The 20,245-nt window shown below is 40.9% G+C and overlaps 1 protein-coding gene across 3 annotated transcripts in view; it reads right to left on the bottom strand.

Moving 5' to 3' along the window:
• ryk (receptor like tyrosine kinase) overlaps positions 1 to 20,245 on the bottom strand; it is a 54,560-nt gene that overhangs the window by 14,403 nt on the left and 19,912 nt on the right. The window contains exons 5-11 of one of the 3 annotated variants that reach the window (XM_084920973.1): positions 16,928 to 16,987; positions 16,155 to 16,296; positions 14,177 to 14,277; positions 12,403 to 12,486; positions 7,646 to 7,771; positions 2,097 to 2,183; positions 237 to 306 (exon numbers count right to left, since the gene is read on the bottom strand). In XM_084920973.1, coding sequence (XP_084777099.1) covers positions 237 to 306; positions 2,097 to 2,183; positions 7,646 to 7,771; positions 12,403 to 12,486; positions 14,177 to 14,277; positions 16,155 to 16,296; positions 16,928 to 16,987 — 670 coding nt within the window. The remainder of the gene's footprint in view (positions 1 to 236; positions 307 to 2,096; positions 2,184 to 7,645; positions 7,772 to 12,402; positions 12,487 to 14,176; positions 14,278 to 16,154; positions 16,297 to 16,927; positions 16,988 to 20,245) is intronic. The other 2 variants (XM_084920974.1, XM_084920975.1) reach the window with 2 other exon arrangements.

Below are 20,245 nucleotides of genomic sequence, written 5' to 3'. Positions count from 1 at the left end.
ACGTAAGACACGAACCATGCTGGTGTTGTAAGCTTGCATTTCTAAAGAAACTGTAATTAAAAAACTGATGAAAAACTCTAAAGGGACGGTAACTGTATGACAGCAGCTATGATTCCTTATATGATGCCGAGCAATAGATTCTTTTTTTCTTTTTTCCCCTCATGTGCATCAACAGGATGCCTGAATATTTAATATTCTCTAAAGGCCCAGCTATGTGTATATGTGGCAAGATTTACCTGTGATGAAGGCCACGAAGTTTGCAACTCTCAGTCAACATCATCGTCACCTGCACCTCAGAAGCATGATCTGAAAATTTTTATTGGACACAAAAAAACAAACATTTAAATTAAAAACAACAAACTTGGAGCAATGAGCGTCTGTTGGTGCCATGTGGCATTTGATTTTTATCATTTCATTGCAGTTTCTCTGCCAGCAGTCATTTGTAGTGGGAAACTTCAGGGGAAAACTAACTTGAGCCAGTTTTTAATCTGCGCTTGCAGCTTTGCCATCGTCTGGAACTTATGGAAAGCAGTATTGTTCCCCTCCCAAAAGGCGAATGAGGAGGAAGTAAAGAGTTTAACAAAGCCAAAACTGGCATGAAGACATTGTTCGCCGAGTGGTATCCACCCCTCACTGAGTAAACATGAGAGAATAGAGAGGTCAAAAGGCAACTGGCAGAGAAAGCAGACACATGCCGCTAACAAAGAACCTGACAGTCCTGCATACGGGAGCTGCTTCGCTGGCATGCAACCCTGCAGCGTGAGTAAGACTTATTATTCATTTACTGTCAAATTCGTGTGTCTGTTTATTGGATTGAAACCCATATAGGGTCATCGGATGAAGCTAGCAGTGAAGTACCTACTGTTTCTGAGAGACAGTGTTTGGGTAACAATCATCGGTGCTCATCCGCAGGGCATAAAAAACAACTCCAAACCGCAACCTGACGTATTGGTTATGTTTCAGTTCGCGGATGTTTGTCATCCCACCCACATCTTCAGTGTTACAGTCATGTTTCAGTTCAGTGATGGAATCGCAGCGCTCACTCATGCCACAAATCCGCTGTTATACAACACTGTGCGAAAATCTACAGCCACTTTTTATTTGTATTTCGCTTCCAAGGAGAGGAACCTTGTTGAAATTATTAAGGTGGTCTTGAGCAATAGCTCTCCAAATTTTCTGAAGGTCTTTAAAAAAGTTTTTCTTTGGACATTGGTTAATTTTTCACTCACTTTCACTCCTCAATGACTGAAGCATAAAATACGCACTTAAATCAATGGACCAACCACTGTCGTGTTTCTATATAACAGTTAACGTAGCAAAGAACCGCCTGTACATTTCATTGTATGGCAGAGGACCCCACGCAGCACTGGTAATGAATCTAACCGGACCACATAAAAGCCAAATGACCTGGCCTCCAAACTCCCCAGATCCTGATTGGATCAAGCATCCGTGAAATGTCCCACAGCCGACTGTTTGTAGGAAATAGATGTTTGGTAGCCATCATGTAGAACAGTAACCATCATTATTTTCCCCCATTTTAAAGCCTAATAAACTTTCATTCTAGGCCGGTCGAGGACTTAATAAGGATAAAACTTAAATTAAATCACAATTCACATAAAATTAAATCCTGGTACGGTATGCCTCTCTGCTCCTTCAATCTGATTCTCATTTCCCAGTGTGACCCTTGGAATTAAATACACCATCCAATATTAAAAAGGTGGTTTTAATGTTTTAGTTGAAGGTAGCAGGACTCGCAGTGTGAGAATGTCACTTCTTTTATCAATAGAAAATAAAAATGTAAAAATAAATGATCAGATTTTATTATTGCAGTGGTATATATATTCTAATGATATTACTCTGATGTACTGTCTGGGGGGTAGAAAAGAAATATTTCCACTGATCTGCTGCGTGTCCACACAGATTTGGAGACTACAGTGCATCTGAGCGTGTTCCCCCTCAGTAACCTCATTCCTCTGAATAACCCTGAACATACTGGGTAAAGTTACTTATCGACAGGATGACAGGGATAAACCAGAGTGGTCAGTATTTTCATTTCTTTTACAATATGTTTACTTAAGCTGGAACAGGGAGCATACCTTTCACGGTCTTCACAAAGACCTGCTTCTCCTTACTGGGGTCCTTTTCATCCAGCAGCACGCCGTGGAAGATGCGGCCAAAAGTGCCTGTCAAAGACAAAACGCAGGTTTTTAATCAGAGGAAAGGGGTAAAAGAAAGAAAGCCAGGGACGACTGTTTCAAAGATTGAAATGTCACCTCACTCAGAGGCTACCATGCCTGGCTGATTAGTGAACAGAGGCAGACACGCTTCTGCTTAAAATGCCTTGTTGCTAAATGGGATGAGGCAGTTTTGGCTGCTTTTCACTAAGGCGATACAAAGCAACAGCAATTCAGTCTAGCTCAGAGGAGCTTTCATCACTCAGACCAACTGAGAAAAGCTTACGATGTGGAAAGGCCAAGTGAGCGTGTTCATCATCTCCTTTGTCTAAACTGTCACCCTGTAGCTCCAGGACTTTTCTGAGCTAAAATGGCATTTAAGCACATAAACCATCAACATAAACGTAGAAAAAAAACTGAGCCTCAGGGCCAACTATGCCTTGTGTTTCAACAGGAAAGTAGTCGAAGCTTAACAACAGGGTTAGTGTCTCTCTCCCGCCTTCTTCGTCAAGCCTGTCGGGACCTGCTGGCTCCCAAAAAACACAACTGCACTCCAAATTCACCCCCCTCTGAGACGTGACCTTCTGTGTCTTTGTTGTTTAAACTCAAATCTTATTATGAATACATTTTATATCATTTTGTTTGCACGTCAGCCGAATACCAGCAGTTAGAAAGTGTGTTTCCTTGCTGGAGAAAACTGATAATACAGAACAGAGCAGAGCTCTAAACCTTGTAAAGTTTTTTTTGCTTTACTTTGTGTCAATATTTTCATCAGGAGTAACTATGTGCGTAGCTAGGTGAAAAAAAAAACAAACAAACTAAAAAACTTTTGCAAAGTCATCATGTCACCACAGAGGGAAATGGGTATTATAACACTAACAGCTGCACATTTCATTGTGGCGCGTCTTATGGGCGCGTCTTATGGGAATAGAGTGCGATCGGCCACTACTTCCATATGAAGGCAACGTGCTACACGTGTGCTGTACTTGCTGAGCGCAGAGGGAACACAGAGTGTGAATTTTGACATGTTGGCTGTAGTCGCACTTCCTGTACCACAGCATGACTGTGCCTGGCTTTAGGACTTCATAGCAGGAACTGCACTGCTTGTGAGCGAAAAATGTTGCACCCTTCTGCACCACTTACTGGATCCCCCCCCTTTTTTTTTTTTTTCAGCAAATGTCTATCTGAGGGGTTAATCTTTCATCTTTTTTTTCCTTTTTTGCTTGTCCCGTTTGGTTCTTTTGCCATCAGAATTATTGTCTAAAGGCGAGGAAAGATGCCCAACGGATTTACTTTACCAAATTGACCATCCCAGCCTTGCCGTAATGGTCTATTTGATTCACCTTTTATTGTTTATTTTATTTATTTTTTTATTTTCACTTGCTAGATACGGGACAGACTTGAATGAGGAAAAGAAAAGGGAGAAAGGAAGAGGGGGAAAAAACAGCGGAGAAGAGGGACGGGGATAAAGGGCAAAAAAACAAAAACCAACTAAATAGGCAGACAAAAAAAATACATATATCAATCACCTGGATCACCTGTTGAGAAAGAAAAAAGAAAACAAGCAGAAGAAAACGAGAGCAATACAATAAACAACATCACGATGATATATGGGAATATAACAGTAAATACTAAATATTAAACATTATTGTGCAGCACGTAATATCGACAGCGCACAGTGTGCTTTGAGGTAGGAGCCAAAAAGGGTGTAGTTTATGTGTGTGAGCACCCGTGTGTACACCTGTGAGCATGGACGCGTTTGTTTTTAAAAGGTTCCTTCATGTAATGATCTGCTAGAGGGTGTGGGGGGCCACAGCCCCGTCCACCAGGGCATGAAGCAGGTATGGAGGAGATCAAAACTCCAGACATCCAGAGGCCCCCAGAACACAAGAGACCAAGGAAGACCAACAGAGGGGCAGCCGCGCCACTATCCCAGAAAGAGCTGAGGAGAGTCCCAGATGAGGGGTCACTCAGCAGCCGCGGAGCAGAAGCCAGGGGGGGGTTGCAGTGACGTGCCCGTGAGCTCCGCCGGCAGCCAGCTGCGCCAGATTGACCGAGCCCCAGGCCGAGAGGCCGAGGGCACCCCACCCCCGAAGCGGCCCGAGCGAGCCCCAGGCTCCAGGCCCCGATAAGCAGCCACCAAGGAGTGAGCCAGTGTGTACCTGGGCGCCCATCCCCAGACACAGAGAACCACCAACACCCCAGAGAGGTGGCGTCTGATACCCAACCTGACATATAGACACAGACATACAGGCACACACAGATACAAACATCCATTCCCACCCTCATGCTCTCATATGCAATTACTCAACACTCAACCAACGTGGAGACAGACATAGAGAGACACTGTACACACAATCACACTCCCCAAGCGTACTCTAAGAACCGGGTCTAGGTACCTTTGCCCCTGGAGGGGGAAAACGTGCTACACGTGTGCTGTACTTGCTGAGCCCAGAGGGAACACAGAGTGTGAATTTTGACATGTTGGCTATAGTCACACTTCCTGTACCACAGCATGACTGTGCCTGGCTTTAGGACTTCATAGCAGGAACTGCACGGCTTGTGAGCGAAAAATGTTGCAATACCACACACGTTAATGTGACAGAACATTTCCCAGATATTAAACTGGTAGCTGTGCAAAGCATGCACAACACCACTTGCTGGGAATTCTGTGCTGATGTTTGATTGCATCTTGTGACGGAGGCCAATGTACAACTATTACCCATAATTGATAAAATCATGAGCACCCTTCTGCACCACTTACTGGATCCCCCCCTTTTTCTTTTTTTTTTTAGCAAATGTCTACTTTTATACATCTGAGGGGTTAATCTTTCCTAAAGATGAGATCATCACAACAAATCCACTCCAGCTTCAGTAAGATCAATGCCAAATGAGAGGTAACACTCTTGACAAATGTCTGTAAACATCTGGGATCAATATAATCCCAGTTTTTTTTTACAATTACGTTATTACTGCAAGTTTACATACATGAGTCAACTTCAGGCCCACAATCTAATACTAGAGTGCATGAATAGTTTATAAAGGCAGCAAGTAATCTCCATCTCCATCTCTAGTTCCTGTTCTCTGAAGAAACTCCAAAACCTCTCAAAGGTTCTCCTCTCCAGTCCTCACAGTTTGTTACTTTATGAGCTCTTTGGAAAACTTCTTAAAAATATATTATTTGTTACTAGGAGAAACATTTTTCAACATTTGTAAAATATTTCATTATTTCTTTTAGACACAAGGCTTTTTATTGTGAGCACAACCTCTTTAAAGTAAAACTAGTGTATCAGAGAAAGAGTGGTGCTTCTGTTACATTGTAAACAGAAGCAGAGACTAAACCACTGAAGGCTGTCAAGCAGCATTTAAAAACACAACACCCACATTTTCTTCTCCATTGTGTTGTATGCACCCTTGGGTAAATGTTACATCATTCACTCTAAGCCCCGGTGTGGGCCAATATCCAGAAAACGAAGCACAGTTTTGTCAGTACCTTTACTCCATGACAAAGCTGAATAGTCTCCAAAGCGAGGAGCACAGATCAAGCCAAACCAAAGCCCTGACATTTAGCTTTGATATGAGGCCAAAGAGAAAAAGACTGAGAAAATTCAGTGTCTAAGGCTCTCTGTTAGAAACTCATACGCCTGAGCAGGAATGAACTTTTACTATTTTGACGTTCTTGGCAACTTTTTATTGATACTGATCTGATGAGGCATGCTTGTACTCCACAACAGGAAAAATAAACCACATTCATGAAGCCTATTGTCAGTATTATGCTCACAATACGCTACAAATAAACATGGGATTTCTCAATAACATTTGTATAATTTTGATGGTTAATTTAAACATTTTTACATTCTTTTATGACTTCTATGCCTGTGATTTGAGACTGCAAGGTAGAGTTACAGTATGCAGCAAAACTGCAGGTGTGACCCTGCATGACCTTCCTCACCTGTGCAAGGTTAGGACTTTAAAGAAGGCCAAACCCATCCTGGGTGATCCTTTACATTCCTCATCAAAGGAGTTTAAGTTGCCGCTGACAGACTCACAAACTCGTTTGTCCCAACTCAGTTCACTATGTTTTTAATTTTGCTTTTTTAAATAAAGACATCCTTCAATTATATCACTGAACTTTCAATTTTTCCACAAATTATATTTATATACAAATTGTGTATTTTACCTCATTTTTACCATGTCGTCAGTGCCCATGGACTCCCATGTTTAAAGATCTCACTTTACAGGAGAAATAAACAAGCTGATGAGTGCTGACCTTACGCAAGTGGCCAACATCATTGCCAGTACTCACTCTTGTACACGGTGTGCCTACAGCACCAAAACACTAACTGAAGTTGATCCACTCTCCTCCAGCTGGCAGTCGCTGCAGGCTGCCTCAACATGTTACATAGTTACACTTCTGTGGAGGTGTAAGTCGGGTTAGGGTGTAAGATACGGTGTAGGGTTTCCGAAGTGTTACAGTGCTGATTTAAATCCCACACTGAGGGCATGGTTTCACAACACAGGCAGCTGTAGCCAATTAGTGTCTGCTAGGCCTCAAAGTCAGTTTGCTAAATAATCTATTAGTGTGAGGTGTGACTATCTGTGTCTGTGAAACATGTGTTTTGGCTTCTGTTTATTTAAACGTTTCTAAGTCATTATTTTATTCGTGTTTAGAGAAATCTACTTATAAAAATTTAAAACAATAACAAGTGTTAATATCACCTTTCAGACTCAGCTGAGCAGCAGGAAATACACAGATGGGTAGTTAAAATTCATCCGAGTCCATTTTTGTAACAAGCTTCCTGACTATTCCCGATAATGGCAGGAATATTCGTAACTACTGTTGCTACAATCCCATTGGTTTCTAAAGGTGTGCTGATGTATCCTGGCAGGCTTCAACCACACAAAATCTTTTCAAACAACTTAACTGCCAACAGCAGATAAACTATTTCTAAGGCCTTTAGAACCAGACATATTTCAACTAGAAATGTTCAAATACTAAAAGTGAAAGCATGGTTTTTTTGCACAAACATTATTTCTTAAAATTAAGGAGTAATTCCAATTACAAATAAAAGCCTAATTATTGTTTCTACTAGCACTTCTCCCTTTAGGTTATTCTAGCACCATGTAATTTGTAATTTAAGCTTAAATCTCAACTCAGTCTGTTAAAGCAATCTCATTAAATTTTTTTTTTTTTTTAACATTTAGTCTTTTCCTTTTTCTCTCTGTTTATGTTCTTTATATAGAAAACTCAGAACATGACAAAAACGTGCATGCTAAAAAGTTAAATTAACAAATGATGCTGAACGAAGCATAACAAGATTATTCATGACTGCAGGACTGAAGCTCCTTAAAATCTGTTTCATTTCATGCGTATACAGACTGGATCGCGCAAATCACTCGAGTCTCCCTGGAAATGTCGCCAAAAGGCAAAACACCGGGGCATAGGCCTAAAATACTGGGAAGGGAAATACCTTCATGTAAGACGTCTCGTAGTGTGACTCGCTCCCTTGAGATTGCAATATCTTTAACTTTAGCTTTGGCCTCCATCAGAGTCACACTCCTCAGGTCATTCTTCTCTATGCGCAGAGATGGGTAACCTGTAAAGACACACAAAAAATAAATAAATTAACACATTTCATTAATTCATGAAACCTGCTGTGTATGCATTATGTGCTGCTGGGACATTTCAGTTTGTCTTCTCCAACAACCTTTTAAGGCCATGGATGTGACAAGTTAATGCAAAGTTTGTTTGTTTGTTTTTAGGTCAGGAGCAAAACTCATTTAAATAGGCTGTAAACACATTCCTAATTAGATCTGAAATTTTTGTTATTATTGTTTTAATCTGTAAAGAAATATTAGTACATTCTGAAAATCAGTGTTGAACAGCCTGAGATGTCCTAATAAATGTCTAATGTCAACCTTATGTCTCAGTTTTTCCCAGATTTGTTGGGTTTTTCAGTGAGTTTATTGCTTCAAAATAAAAAAAAAAAACCCAAAGACAAACAAAAATCCCAAAAAACCTTAAAATGTGACATTTTTGAATCCAAACATCAACCATTAATTAAACAGTCTGTCTAGGAATCTGCTTTGCACCAATACCTAAATTGCACTGATATACCCAGACTAGCAGTGTATTTTATTTAACAAACAAACAGTTAATTTACTGTAACTTGCATACTTTGTGGGGCCTACTCTAGGGCCAGTTTTGGCCCCTGGGCCACATATTTGACACCTGTGGTCTTAATTTCATTTGCAGAAGCATCGAAGTACCAAAGGATGAATAACAGCTTGAGTATGATGACTTCATTGTAATTTCTCGTTGATCAAAGTACACAATCACCAAAATAATTTGATGCTACAACATGATGTATGCAGGTCCTGCTGCTGGGTTGACAGTCCTCTCCTCACGCAACAGCCTGTGTCCTGGTATCCCTTCCACTCTTGTCACACTGCGATGCGAGACGCAGCAAGCTCTCTTATCTGCATATATATGTTTGGCATCCTGGAGGCATCCTTTTTTTCATTGCTTCTGTGAAATCAGACCAGAGGGAGCAGCCGTTTGTGCCCACTACGTGCTAAAACCATTCCTTTCTTGTTTTTTTGAGGGTCGTCTTGCAGTGGGTTCTCCCGTTTCCACTTCGATTTGCACAAAAGCAGGTGAAATGGATTCACAATGGTAAAAATGGTAAAATAAGACAAACTGCAATACAGATTTTCTATAGAAACAAAGTAAAATTTGGTTTATAAGTAGTAAGAGATGATCTTTGTTTAAACATATTAAAAAAAACAAAAAAACAACCCAAACCCTGAAAATCATAATTAATGACAGAACATTTCTGCCGCAGATGAAACAACATCCACACTGAAAGACAACAATCCTGTCATAAATGATTCCACTTTGTCATTTTACTCACTTTTTATCTATGTCGCTTGAGGGTTAAAAGGCACACATAATCCAAATCTAAACAAACCTCTTACCAAATGACTGACACATTTTTTAAACCTGGATTAGCACACAAAAACAACCTGGTTCTGCTTCGGATCACAAGTGTCATATTTCTTCTAAAATATGTAGACTCAAAGAAAAGAAACGACAGCAATTCCAGGAAAAAGCCACACATGTACAGTACCCTGCACATATTGCATCACAGCGACTTCATGCAAAGTCCTGTGTTACAGCACATCTATTACATAAGCTCCCCATGTACTCGCTGTTATTAACTGCTGGTTTTCAGAGATGAGAGGTGAAGTCATAAAGTTCCTTATAGATTACGCACACACATAAACACAATTAACAAATGCTAGCTACAGAGGCACTTAGAAACTAAAGAGCTCTTCCTGTAGAAAGAAAAAGATCTGAACCAGAGTCAACAAGAATCAATGACCCCTGATCTAAACTCGTCGTGTGTATAAAGCACATGTGTCAACAGAATCAGTTTCTTCCATTCCAGCCTCTCCACCACTACGGGCAAGACCAAAGATGCTGGCATAGGATGTCAGGACTGTAAACCTGCACAACGCTGGAATGCGCTACCAGACCGTCAGCCAAAAGCTTGGTGAGAAGGTGATAACTGTAGGGTGTGATTATTTAAAAATGGAGGAAAATATAAAACGATCATCAAGCACCAAGATCTCGTCTCATGGAGTCAGGATGATCATGTCCACAGAATACATTTCTGTGGTCCTGACTCCCTTGATATCCTTAACACCCTCCTCCTGTGTAGGTTTTGGGCTGATTCACCACCAAAACTACACAGGAGGAGCCCGGTGGAGGAAGTGAAAACAGGATCTTAAATGTCAAAACATTTAGAAATATGCCATAAACACCTCTTCTTAAAGCTCTACTGTCACAGTGTGGCAAAAACTATCATGGTGCAGAGCAATGCTGCCCCCTACAGGTCAAACTATGAGCAGTGATTATCTCAACAACGTAAACGAGAACGGACAGGGTTGGGACTGCACACAATCAATCCTAGTACTCTGAGCCCGACTTCTCAGGCAATTTTTAATTTTATTGTGCTTTACTTAAAATTCGAATTATGTTTATGTGTTTTATTTAGACTTAAGGAGTTTCACTGATCTATTTCATTTTGGTTCTTGTTTCAGTTCAAGAAAACCCAATACTAGATCAAAGTATCCCACAGTGTTCTTAACCATAAGGAAAGATTCCAAACTTGCCAAAACCCTGTTCTTGTTTTGTTAGTTTTTTTACAACGCAAATTTAAAAAAAAAAAAATGCTGGAAAATGGAAATAAAAACAGAAAGCAATGACTTCCAAATCTCACAGACCCATACTTTACAAACTGAGAAAATGTACCATTTCAAGGGAAAAACGTCAATTCGAATTTGATGCAGGTCTTAAAAAAAAGTTTGTACAGGGCCATGTTTATGACTTAACAACAGTCTGTAAATGTGTGGGTGCTGAGGAGAGCAGCTGCCAGACTTTTGGGAGAGGAATGTTCTTCCATTCTTAGAGGATTCTGGCTGCTCAGCAGTCCTGGATCTGCTTTGATCTTCAATGCTCCAAATGTTTTCAGTTGGTGAAAGAGCTGGACTACAGACAGCCAGTGTGGCACCCAGACTGCAGTATGCGGTTCAGCGTCATTTTGCTGAATTGTGCATTTCTGCATCATGTTTATATGATGACTTCTTTGCAGATCACAGGAATCCAATATTCATTGTCAGCCTTGTCCCTTGCACAAAGACATTTCTCTGTATTCTCTGAATCTTTCCATGACATTATGCACTGAATATGACGAAGAAATATCCACAGCCTTCTCAATTTCATATTGAGGTATATTATTCCAAAGTCAAAATTTGTAGTTGCAGGTTTTTGCATATTGGTGAAACTATGCCCATCTTCACTTCTAAGAAAATCTGCCTCTCTAAGGCTACGTTCACACTGCAGGTCTTAATGCTCAATTCCGATTTTTTGATCAAATCCGATTTTTTTTGTCTGGTTGTTCACACTACAAATAAAATGTGACAGCAAACGCGCTCTAGAGTGAACGGTTCATAGCCCTCAAAGCGGCCCACATGCGCAAAAGAAGACGTCACACACAACCTCTACAGAGCTGGTAGGTGTTGTTGCAGCAGTCGTAATCGACAGAATTTTGACAATTTAATTAGCGAAAGAAGGACACTGAGAAAAAAGAGCCCGTCCTTTAACAATGGCCGCCATGCTTTCTCGTTTGTCTTCTCCGGCGCTGATAACTGGCATCTGTCTTGTGACAGTGACGTAAAAGACGGATTTAATGCGACATGACCATTCAAACAGCAGTCGCTTTCTAAAACATCAGATATGTTTCGGATTCAGTACCACAAAGTGACCTAGGTCGGATTTGAAAATATCGGATTTGTGCTGTTCAAACTGTCCTACCATGATCAGATATGAGTCGCATAGGGTCAAAAAAGTTGGATTTGATGCGCTTTGGCCTGCAGTGTGAACGTAGCCTAAGATGCTCTTTTTAGACCCAGTTATGTTACTGACCTGTTAGGCAGCGAAATGTTTCACCAGCTGTTTTTTTGTTTTTAGTACCACTTACTTCTCCAGCCTTCCATTTCCTCCCTCCCGACTTTTTTTAAAGGTGTGTTACTGCGATCAAATCTAAACTGAGCTAATATTTGTCATGAACTAGTAAAATGTCTCAGTTTAAACATTTAATATGATTTCTATGTTCTATTGCGAGTAAAACGTGGATTTTATTAGATTTGTAAATAAAAAGAAAATGTAACAATTTGCATCCAAGTTTTTTCAGAAACATGGTTGGATTTTAAAGAAGATAATTTTAGAAAAAAAGGGTGAGAGGAGGAGAAGACTCTTTTTACATATTCACTGATTATGATTTCTTTAAACTGGGAGTCAAAACTCAAATAAATTCAATGATTATACAAAATTATAAAACAAAGAAAGTCAACCTCACAGCCTAAAACCATCTACCAGAGGATCTACAGGATTCTTCCTTGAATAAAACACTAAATGATTATGATATTGATTAATGAGTCAAAACTATTGTAAATAATGATTTTATATGGTGACAAAGAATGCCACTAAAAAGCAGGTGAGATGTACAGCTTAAGATTTTGACCTGTACATGCAGCCAAGACAAATAGAAAACTTGAAATGAAAGGGAAAAAACAAACAAAAAACAGGGAGGTGATTTCATCCTGCTGCTCACAATATCCTAACTATAATACACAGCAGGTAATTAACTTCCCAGAAACTTACTTTTGGTTTCATGAGGGGGAGCACCAGGGTTTTGGAAGGAGGAGGCAGCAAGCTGGAGTATGGGTGCAGAACCAGGGTGGTTGTCTGAAGACAAGACGAGAAGGGCAGGGAGGGAGTGGCGGGTGGGAGAAGGTGACAAAGAAGGGGTTTAATGGAGAAAGCACACAAAATCACAACATGACCTGAATGAATGAGTGGATGTGTAACTCTCGCTGTAACCTTTCAGCTCAAAACATCCATCAAACCAGGCATGCTCACTAGGTGAGGACACTCATCCACCAGGGGCGGAGTTAAACAGGGAGGGGAGGGAGTTCAGTTGAGATAATCACATTTAGCAACAAAGGTTTAAGACACACAAGGAGAAGAGGCAGTGAGGTTGAGATGAGGGTTGAATCCACAAGAGGGCAGCGATGGGCCATTTACTGACAAAAAATAGACGCGTGTACAGCTGTGGTACTCAAACGCGGATGATCTGATATCGTCGTGTTGGTGTTGTTCCCACATCATCATGAAAATGTTGTTCTAGGTTCAACATTGCAAGTGACCAATCACATTCTTGTGACGTTATTCTTTTGCGCGCCAAGCCATTCCTGCATTTATGAAATTCCAATGTTGCAAGGACAATATCAGTTCTGCTTACCGTTTATTAAAGGGTTAGGGTTAGGGTCAGGGCTAGGGTCAGGGTCCGTTGATCGGTGGACAGAGGCGGTTTCTCGCAGCTTAAGTACAGTTTTTTGTTTTACGGCGGTTTTTCCCGAAGTCGCAAAAGTATGACGTCACAACATTCTGATTGGTCACTTGCAATGTTGAACCTGGAACAACATTTTCATGATGATGTGGGAACAACACCAACACGACGATATCAGATCGTGCCTCAAACGCACACCTCTCCCACCAAATTGAAACAGGCACATCATCATTTCATGAGGTCTTCCTCCCTGCACCAACATATCGTGCTATGTGTAATATCTGATAACGACCTGTAGACTTCTTTGTACTTAATGCATCTTAGGAACACGTGATTTTAAATCTGAAAACTAGTTATGTCATCATTTTATCTGAATGGGATAAGAAAAAATGTGAGTTGATTCTAGCAAAGGAGAAAAACACAAGTTAGCATTATTTGATGCCTCACAGACAAATCTGCAGCAGCACACACTCATCTAATTTTTATTATTGTCTTGTGAGTGTCTTGATGCATGCTCAATCATCCAGGTAAGTAAATCCCAAAAGGTTGATTGTGTTCAACGCTACGTCCAGATGAACAGAATCAGCCTTTTGGGATGTCTTGTGAGTGTTCACAACACCTGAAAAATAGATTTTATATATTTATTATCAACTGTGAACTGATTTAAAACACTAGATGCTTGGCCTGCTCTTCCCACGTCTGCGTTTACAATGTGCCAACCACTAAAACAGGCCCGTTTTTCTCCTCTTACTGCTGTCTGACACAAAGCACATGGTGAGGACATTTACACATTATTTCCACAGTAACAGGTCACAAGGAGAGGAGCAACAACAACAAGAAAGAAGATAGCATTACTGCAGGAGCTGTTTGCTTCATTACAATCATATGATACCAGTTAAGCTAACCGAGTCATTCACAGCCAATTACTGCATTTGGAGAAGCATCCAAGTTGGAGATACATGAGCAAGAGAAGAAAATATGTGGGAAAACTGAATCACTTGTTTTTTTTTAATGAAACTTGAACAGATGTTTCGTCTTGTGATTCACAAGTCTGAAGGGTGTGGTGTAGGGGAGGTAAAATCTTACTGGTAACAGGGGCGGCGTTGTTTGGAGTGTCAGCCCTCAGGTACTGTGTGGTCTGGGTGGACGGCTGAGAAAGGCCCTGTGAGCTTCCACTGTCACTCACACTGAAAGACACAGAGTCGTATATTATACGTAAAAAAACAAAAAAAAAAACAACAAAACAGTCCTTGATAAACATCCTCCCTCCGTTAACAAGTGATGACCCTGGAAGTACAGCAGGATATATGCACAGTTAAAAAAATGTAAAGCACAGGATAGTCATTTTCTTTCAGTCAGTCAGGTCATAGTTTTAATTGACAGTCACATGGCTCAAGGTGCTTTATAGCGTAAGACCCTATTTGGTGACGTTTAGGGCTGCCACGATTAGTCGACTAGTCACGATTACGTCGACTATTAAAATCGTCGATGACTAATTTAATAGTCGACGCTTCGTTTGAAGCTTTGTAAGATCCCAAAAGAGGGATAAGTTGTAGGATTTAAGAGTGTAAAAACGGACTGAAACAGAAGATGGCAGCACTGCATGTATAAGGATGCCAGCTGCCGTTAAACCCCGAAGAAGAAGCAGCTGTGTCCCAGAATTCATAGCGCGGCCCAGCTCAGTTGTCAACAATGGCGGCAGCTAGTTAGTTTTAATATTACTCTTATTATTCTTTCTGGGTCACAAAATAAACGATTAACATATTTTCAGGCGAGAATGTAGCTGTGTAAACCTCAAATATCTGCTCAATTTATCAAGACACCACATATTTTCAAAAGCGCTCCGACGTTTTCGGAGACATCTGTTACCCACTAGCTCGCTCGATAGCTAGCCGGGGGCAAGGCTCACTAGAGCCGGTGAGAACACCGGACTCCCGGCAAATCGTTTTCAAACCCACCGCCGTCTTTCGCTACTCAGGTTAAACACGATATATAAGTCACTTAGATAACTTAAAAATGTTATTGTTTGCCTTTTTTTTTTAGTATTTTACTGGTTCCTGATTAAATCGGTTTGGCTAAGATTAAAGTTATAGTTTTTACACAGCTGAATAAACGTCAAGCAGATTAAACTCCATCGAAACAATCTGCAAATGTCATTAAAATTTAATAAACTCATCTTGTCTTTATTTTTAGTTAGCACATACCTTAAACACTTAAAGCTGTAAGCTAATGATAGTTATATAAGAGCAGATGCATGCTGGTGCAATAAGCTGTATGTTTTACGTCCAATGGATGCATGATCTGATTAGTCGACTAATCGCAAAAATAATCGGTGACTAGTCGACTATCAAAATAATCGTTTGTGGCAGCCCTAGTGACGTTGAGAAAGAAAAACTCCCTTTTAACAGGAAGACACCTGCAGCAGAACCAGGATCAGGAAGGGGCAGCTATCTGCTGTGACTAATGAGGGCGAGGAGGAGGAAGACAGGACAAAAGACACATTATGGGAGAGTTTAATAATAAATACTAATAATTACTACTGATTAAATTCAGTAGTGGTGTATAAACACACAGAGAGTGAGGAGAAGATGTTCAGTGCATTATGTGAAACATCCACATAAGCCTATTGTAGCATAACTCAGTAAAGTAGAAAGTAGAGAAGGTGTCCGTCTCCTGAATCCAAACTGGGAGCTGATTCCACAGAAGAGGGCCCTGAAAACCTGCAGTCTGTTTAGGTTAAATGCTCTATTGGCACAATATGGTACTATGAGGTCTTTAAGATATGACGTGGCCCTTTTATTAAAGATTTTGTTTGGGAGGAGAATGATTTAAAATTCAGAATTGAATTTAAAAATGTCTAAAATGATAAGTGTGTTAGCTTGTTAAAATTTCTGACTGTCCCGATGGCAAACCTTTCTGAATGTGCTGATCTAATTTCACATTGATAACCTGTGCAAGCTTCATCTGAAGTGGAGATTACAGGAAGAAGTGCTGCTCTTAAGATGTCACTCATGCATCGGGGTGTAAGATTTCTTTGGAAGCAGAACAAGCAAAAGAACCGTACCTGTCCTCCATCTCCACTCTCTTCATGCTGTGCAGGTGCAGGATGGCCAGAATGATGGCCACGAGGAAGATGACAATGCAGCAGACACTCACGCTTATATAGAACACCTGGGTGGAGGTGGTGGGAGCGGTAACACCATCTACTGATGACACAAAAATGACACAAATTAAGAAACAGACAAACAAGCTGCTCTGAAAAAAGAAAAAGGGGGGGGGGGGAGATTACAGCATAAGAAATTCCATAATCGCATGATGCAAAAATATGATACGATGGCCACAGTATTAAAAAAAAAAAAAAAAAAAAAAAAGGCATACATGGAAAAGAAAGTATGAGAGCACCTCGGGCTCCACTCAAGAGTTAATGGAGACCTGGAAAAGCAGTGACTGTGCCCGGGGTCCAGCATCTGAGAGCTGTTCTCATCACCTCTCTAAAAGCCTCAGAGGGCCCCGGGCTCCTCGGGCCTACCCAAGCAGAAGGGAGACGACCCACTAATGGTGCTTTGCTTCAAGGAGGCTCACACAAGTCTGAATAGATGAGAACAACCACTCCAACTCTGAGGGGTGGGTGGGAGCTGACAGAGTGGTCTTCAATAGCACAATGAATCCTTCTCTTTAGCCCTCAATTCATTTTCTTTTTTCCTAACGAAGACCGACTACTGAAGACTCCTATACAGCTGACATCATAGTGATTTAACATCTGTCTCACTAGGCTGATGCCACCTGTGAACAATACATGCAGCAGGAAGAGAGGGAGAAGGTGGAAAGTTTACTTACAGTCAGGCCGAGGGAGAGAGTTATTGTTGAGAGGAATGGGGATCTTTTCAGAATCGATTCCTGTTTGGGGAGGGGGAAAGGGAGAGAGAAATACATAAACTTCATTTAACATCAAATTATCAAAATATATTCAAATGATGCTAACTTCTAGCTCGGACTCGGCTTTATTAACATAGGCTTGGTGTAACCTCTTATTTCAGCCTCTGTTTTAGAGCCTTTCTTTATAAACCCATGCTCCTGATGATTATTAATTCATTTTAAGGCTGGTATGAGCACTTTAGCAAAGTGTTTTTTGCTTTTCTCCATATTTCTTCTGGTGATTTAAACCAACTTTTCTTCTCACTGGTTCACCTGTATACACCATCACGCCTGTAAACACTTTTTCCCCTAAAAACATGAAATGAAATTTAAACTTCTCAAAAACAAGTTCCATCCACAACCAACAGACTATGATGTGATGTGTGACTGCAAAACATGTAACACTGAAAGAAAAAAGTAAGCACTCAGTGAAGTTTAAAAATGCTCATGATAACATAACATTTTTTACTTTTAGTTTCTTTGACCACATGAACCCAGGAAATATGGGACCTTGGATTTCCACCACATATTCTGAACTCCAAGGATAAAGCATTTCAGACCAATACCGCAGTGATGCATAACAGCTGAGCGTTACAAGTAATTTATCCATACAACATGACAGCAACACAAACTCTTCACTCTGTTAGTTTGGTCTTGTTTAGAGGGTGATGATGAAACCCTTGAAAAGTTGAGCAGTTAACTTATTTTGACAACAAGTTGCGATCATAAAACAGCAAACACGGACAAATATTTTCAGTCCTCTCCAGTGTCACTGCAGGCAGCGACAGGGAGGAATGACTGCAACTCAGGCACACAAAGAAACTGTTCATGCTACCAATTCGACTCCTGCTTAAAATAAGACGGGAATAAATTTGTTTCCATGGGGGCATATGGCAAGAAGCCTATGGGCCACATGTAATTATCTTCAGGCAGTTTGAAAATAGCAGCAAACGAGGAACACAAGAACCTGCACATCTACCTACTGTTACTTTAACGTTTGGTTAATAATGTAGGGGAACCAGCAGTATGACAGATTTTTATTTATTTATTTATTTTATGAAATTAGAAGGGTGACATTTATTGATATGACCTTTAAAGGGTTAATGTCCGCCTGGTAAACTGCCTTTAAATACATAAGGTAATGACATGAAGAGAGATCTAGGACCCTGGTGCATCTGTAGTCTTTCTTAATCTAAATCAATGCTGCAATCAGTGTGTCTGCCCTGCTGTTATGTTTTTATGTCTCTTTCTTATTAATTTTTTTTTTATCCCCCTGCATTTACACAATCCTTGGTAAGGAAAGAGTGTTTTTAAACTGCTGTGAGCTGTATCAGAATCAGAATCAGAATACTTTATTGATCCCTGGGGGAAATTATTTTTTTGTTACAGTGCTCCATTATAAACCAACATTAAGACAAGACAGACAATACGCTAACTAAGAATAGTACAATATATACATATATATATATATACATATGTCACTCATTAATAAATAGCTGGAAAGAAACGTGTAGTTGTAGCAGTAACCAGTGTGTTAAGTGGATGCGTTGTACAGGGAGATGGCCACAGGCAGGAAAGATTTCCTGTGTCGTTCAGTGGTGCTTTTCGGTAATCTCAGTCTCTCACTGAACGAGCTCCTGTGACTGACCAGCATGTCATGGAGTGGGTGGGAGGTGTTATCCAACATTGTCTTTATCTTGGACAGCATCCGCCTCTCCGACACCACCTTGAGGGAGTCCAGCTCCATCCCCACAACATTACTGGCCTTACGGATTAGTTTATTAAGTCTGTTGGCATCTGCTACCCTCAGCCTGCTCCCCCAGCATGCAACAGCATAGAGGATCGCACTGGCCACAACAGACTCATAGAAAATCTTGAGCATTTTCTGGCAGATGTTGAAGGACCTCAGTCGCCTCAAAAAATAGAGACGACGCTGGCCCTTCCTGTAAAGTGCTGTGGTGTTTTTAGCCCAGTCCAGTTTATTGTCAATGTGTACTCCAAGGTATTTATAGTCCTCCACAATGTCAACACTGACCCCCTGGATTGAAACAGGGGTCAAGTGTTTCCTGGTCTTCCTGAAGTCCATGATCAGTTCCTTGGTCTTTGCCACGTTGAGCTGCAGATGATTCTGCTCACACCACGTGACAAAGGAGTCGACCACAGCCTGGTACTCTGTCTCATCATCCCTGCTGATGCATCCAACCACTGCAGAGTCATCAGAAAACTTCTGAAGATGGCAGGTCTCTGTGCAGTGGCTGAAGTCTGTGGTGTAGAGGGTGAAGAGGAAGGGGGAGAGGACAGTCCCCTGTGGTGCCCCTGTGTTGCTGATTACCTTGTCAGACACACACTGTGGGAGACGTACATATTGTGGTCTTCCTGTCAGGTAATCAACAATCCAGGACACCAGAGAAGCATCCACCTGCATCGCTGCTAACTTATCACCCAGGAGGGTCGGCCTGATGGTATTGAAAACACTAGAAAAGTCAAAAAACATGACCCTCACAGTGCTCGCCGGCCGGTCCAGATGGGTGTAGACACGATTGAGCAGGTAGATGATGGCGTCCCCAGTTCCGAGACGACTGTAAGATGTCTTTCTAATTTGTGGTTCCTGTCTGATGGCCTTAGAAGGGATATGCATACTTCACCATTGCCCCTAGAGGCCAGAAGGTGTTGTGGTCACTTCACTGGTTGTGTTTCACATGGGCTGTGATGTTACCACAGACCAGTCAGTGTCTACAGTCCATTCTGACATCTGAATGAATATTTGTAAAGCATGTGAGGTAACCTGCAACCAACCGTGTCAGGTTACAAAAAAGAAAAATCGTGATGTGCGTGACTAGCTGAAATGACACCGAAAGCATACCAAGTACTACTGTTTACAGGCTGACAATGGCGAGAATAAAAGAGGATTAATTGCTTTACTGGGTTCTTTAAAGCTCCTGAAGACGGTGCAGTCTGATACGCGATGGTTCAATTTTTATCGTCTATAGCGCACAGAAACAGAAGTCATTTGTTACATGTTACCTCGAGGGGCCCTGGATGTTTTTAATAACATTTGACTGGTCATAGTTCTTCCAGTCCCCCCCGAGCAGTTCTCCAGTTACCCCATTTTATTTTATTTTAATCAGATTTAAAATTTTAATTTACAATTTTGCTTTTCAATATTACTAAAAATTGTCAGATGTCATCAGATTTCACTACAAAGCTCTTACTGTGTTTTGAGCTTCATAATTAATAAAG

This window comes from Perissodus microlepis, chromosome 23 (assembly GCF_051167445.1).
Source record: "Perissodus microlepis isolate ML-2025 ecotype Zambia chromosome 23, ASM5116744v1, whole genome shotgun sequence".
NCBI lineage: Eukaryota > Metazoa > Chordata > Actinopteri > Cichliformes > Cichlidae > Perissodus > Perissodus microlepis.
The sequence above is the reverse complement of the archived record's forward strand: the minus strand, read 5'-3'. Positions and strand labels throughout refer to the sequence as shown.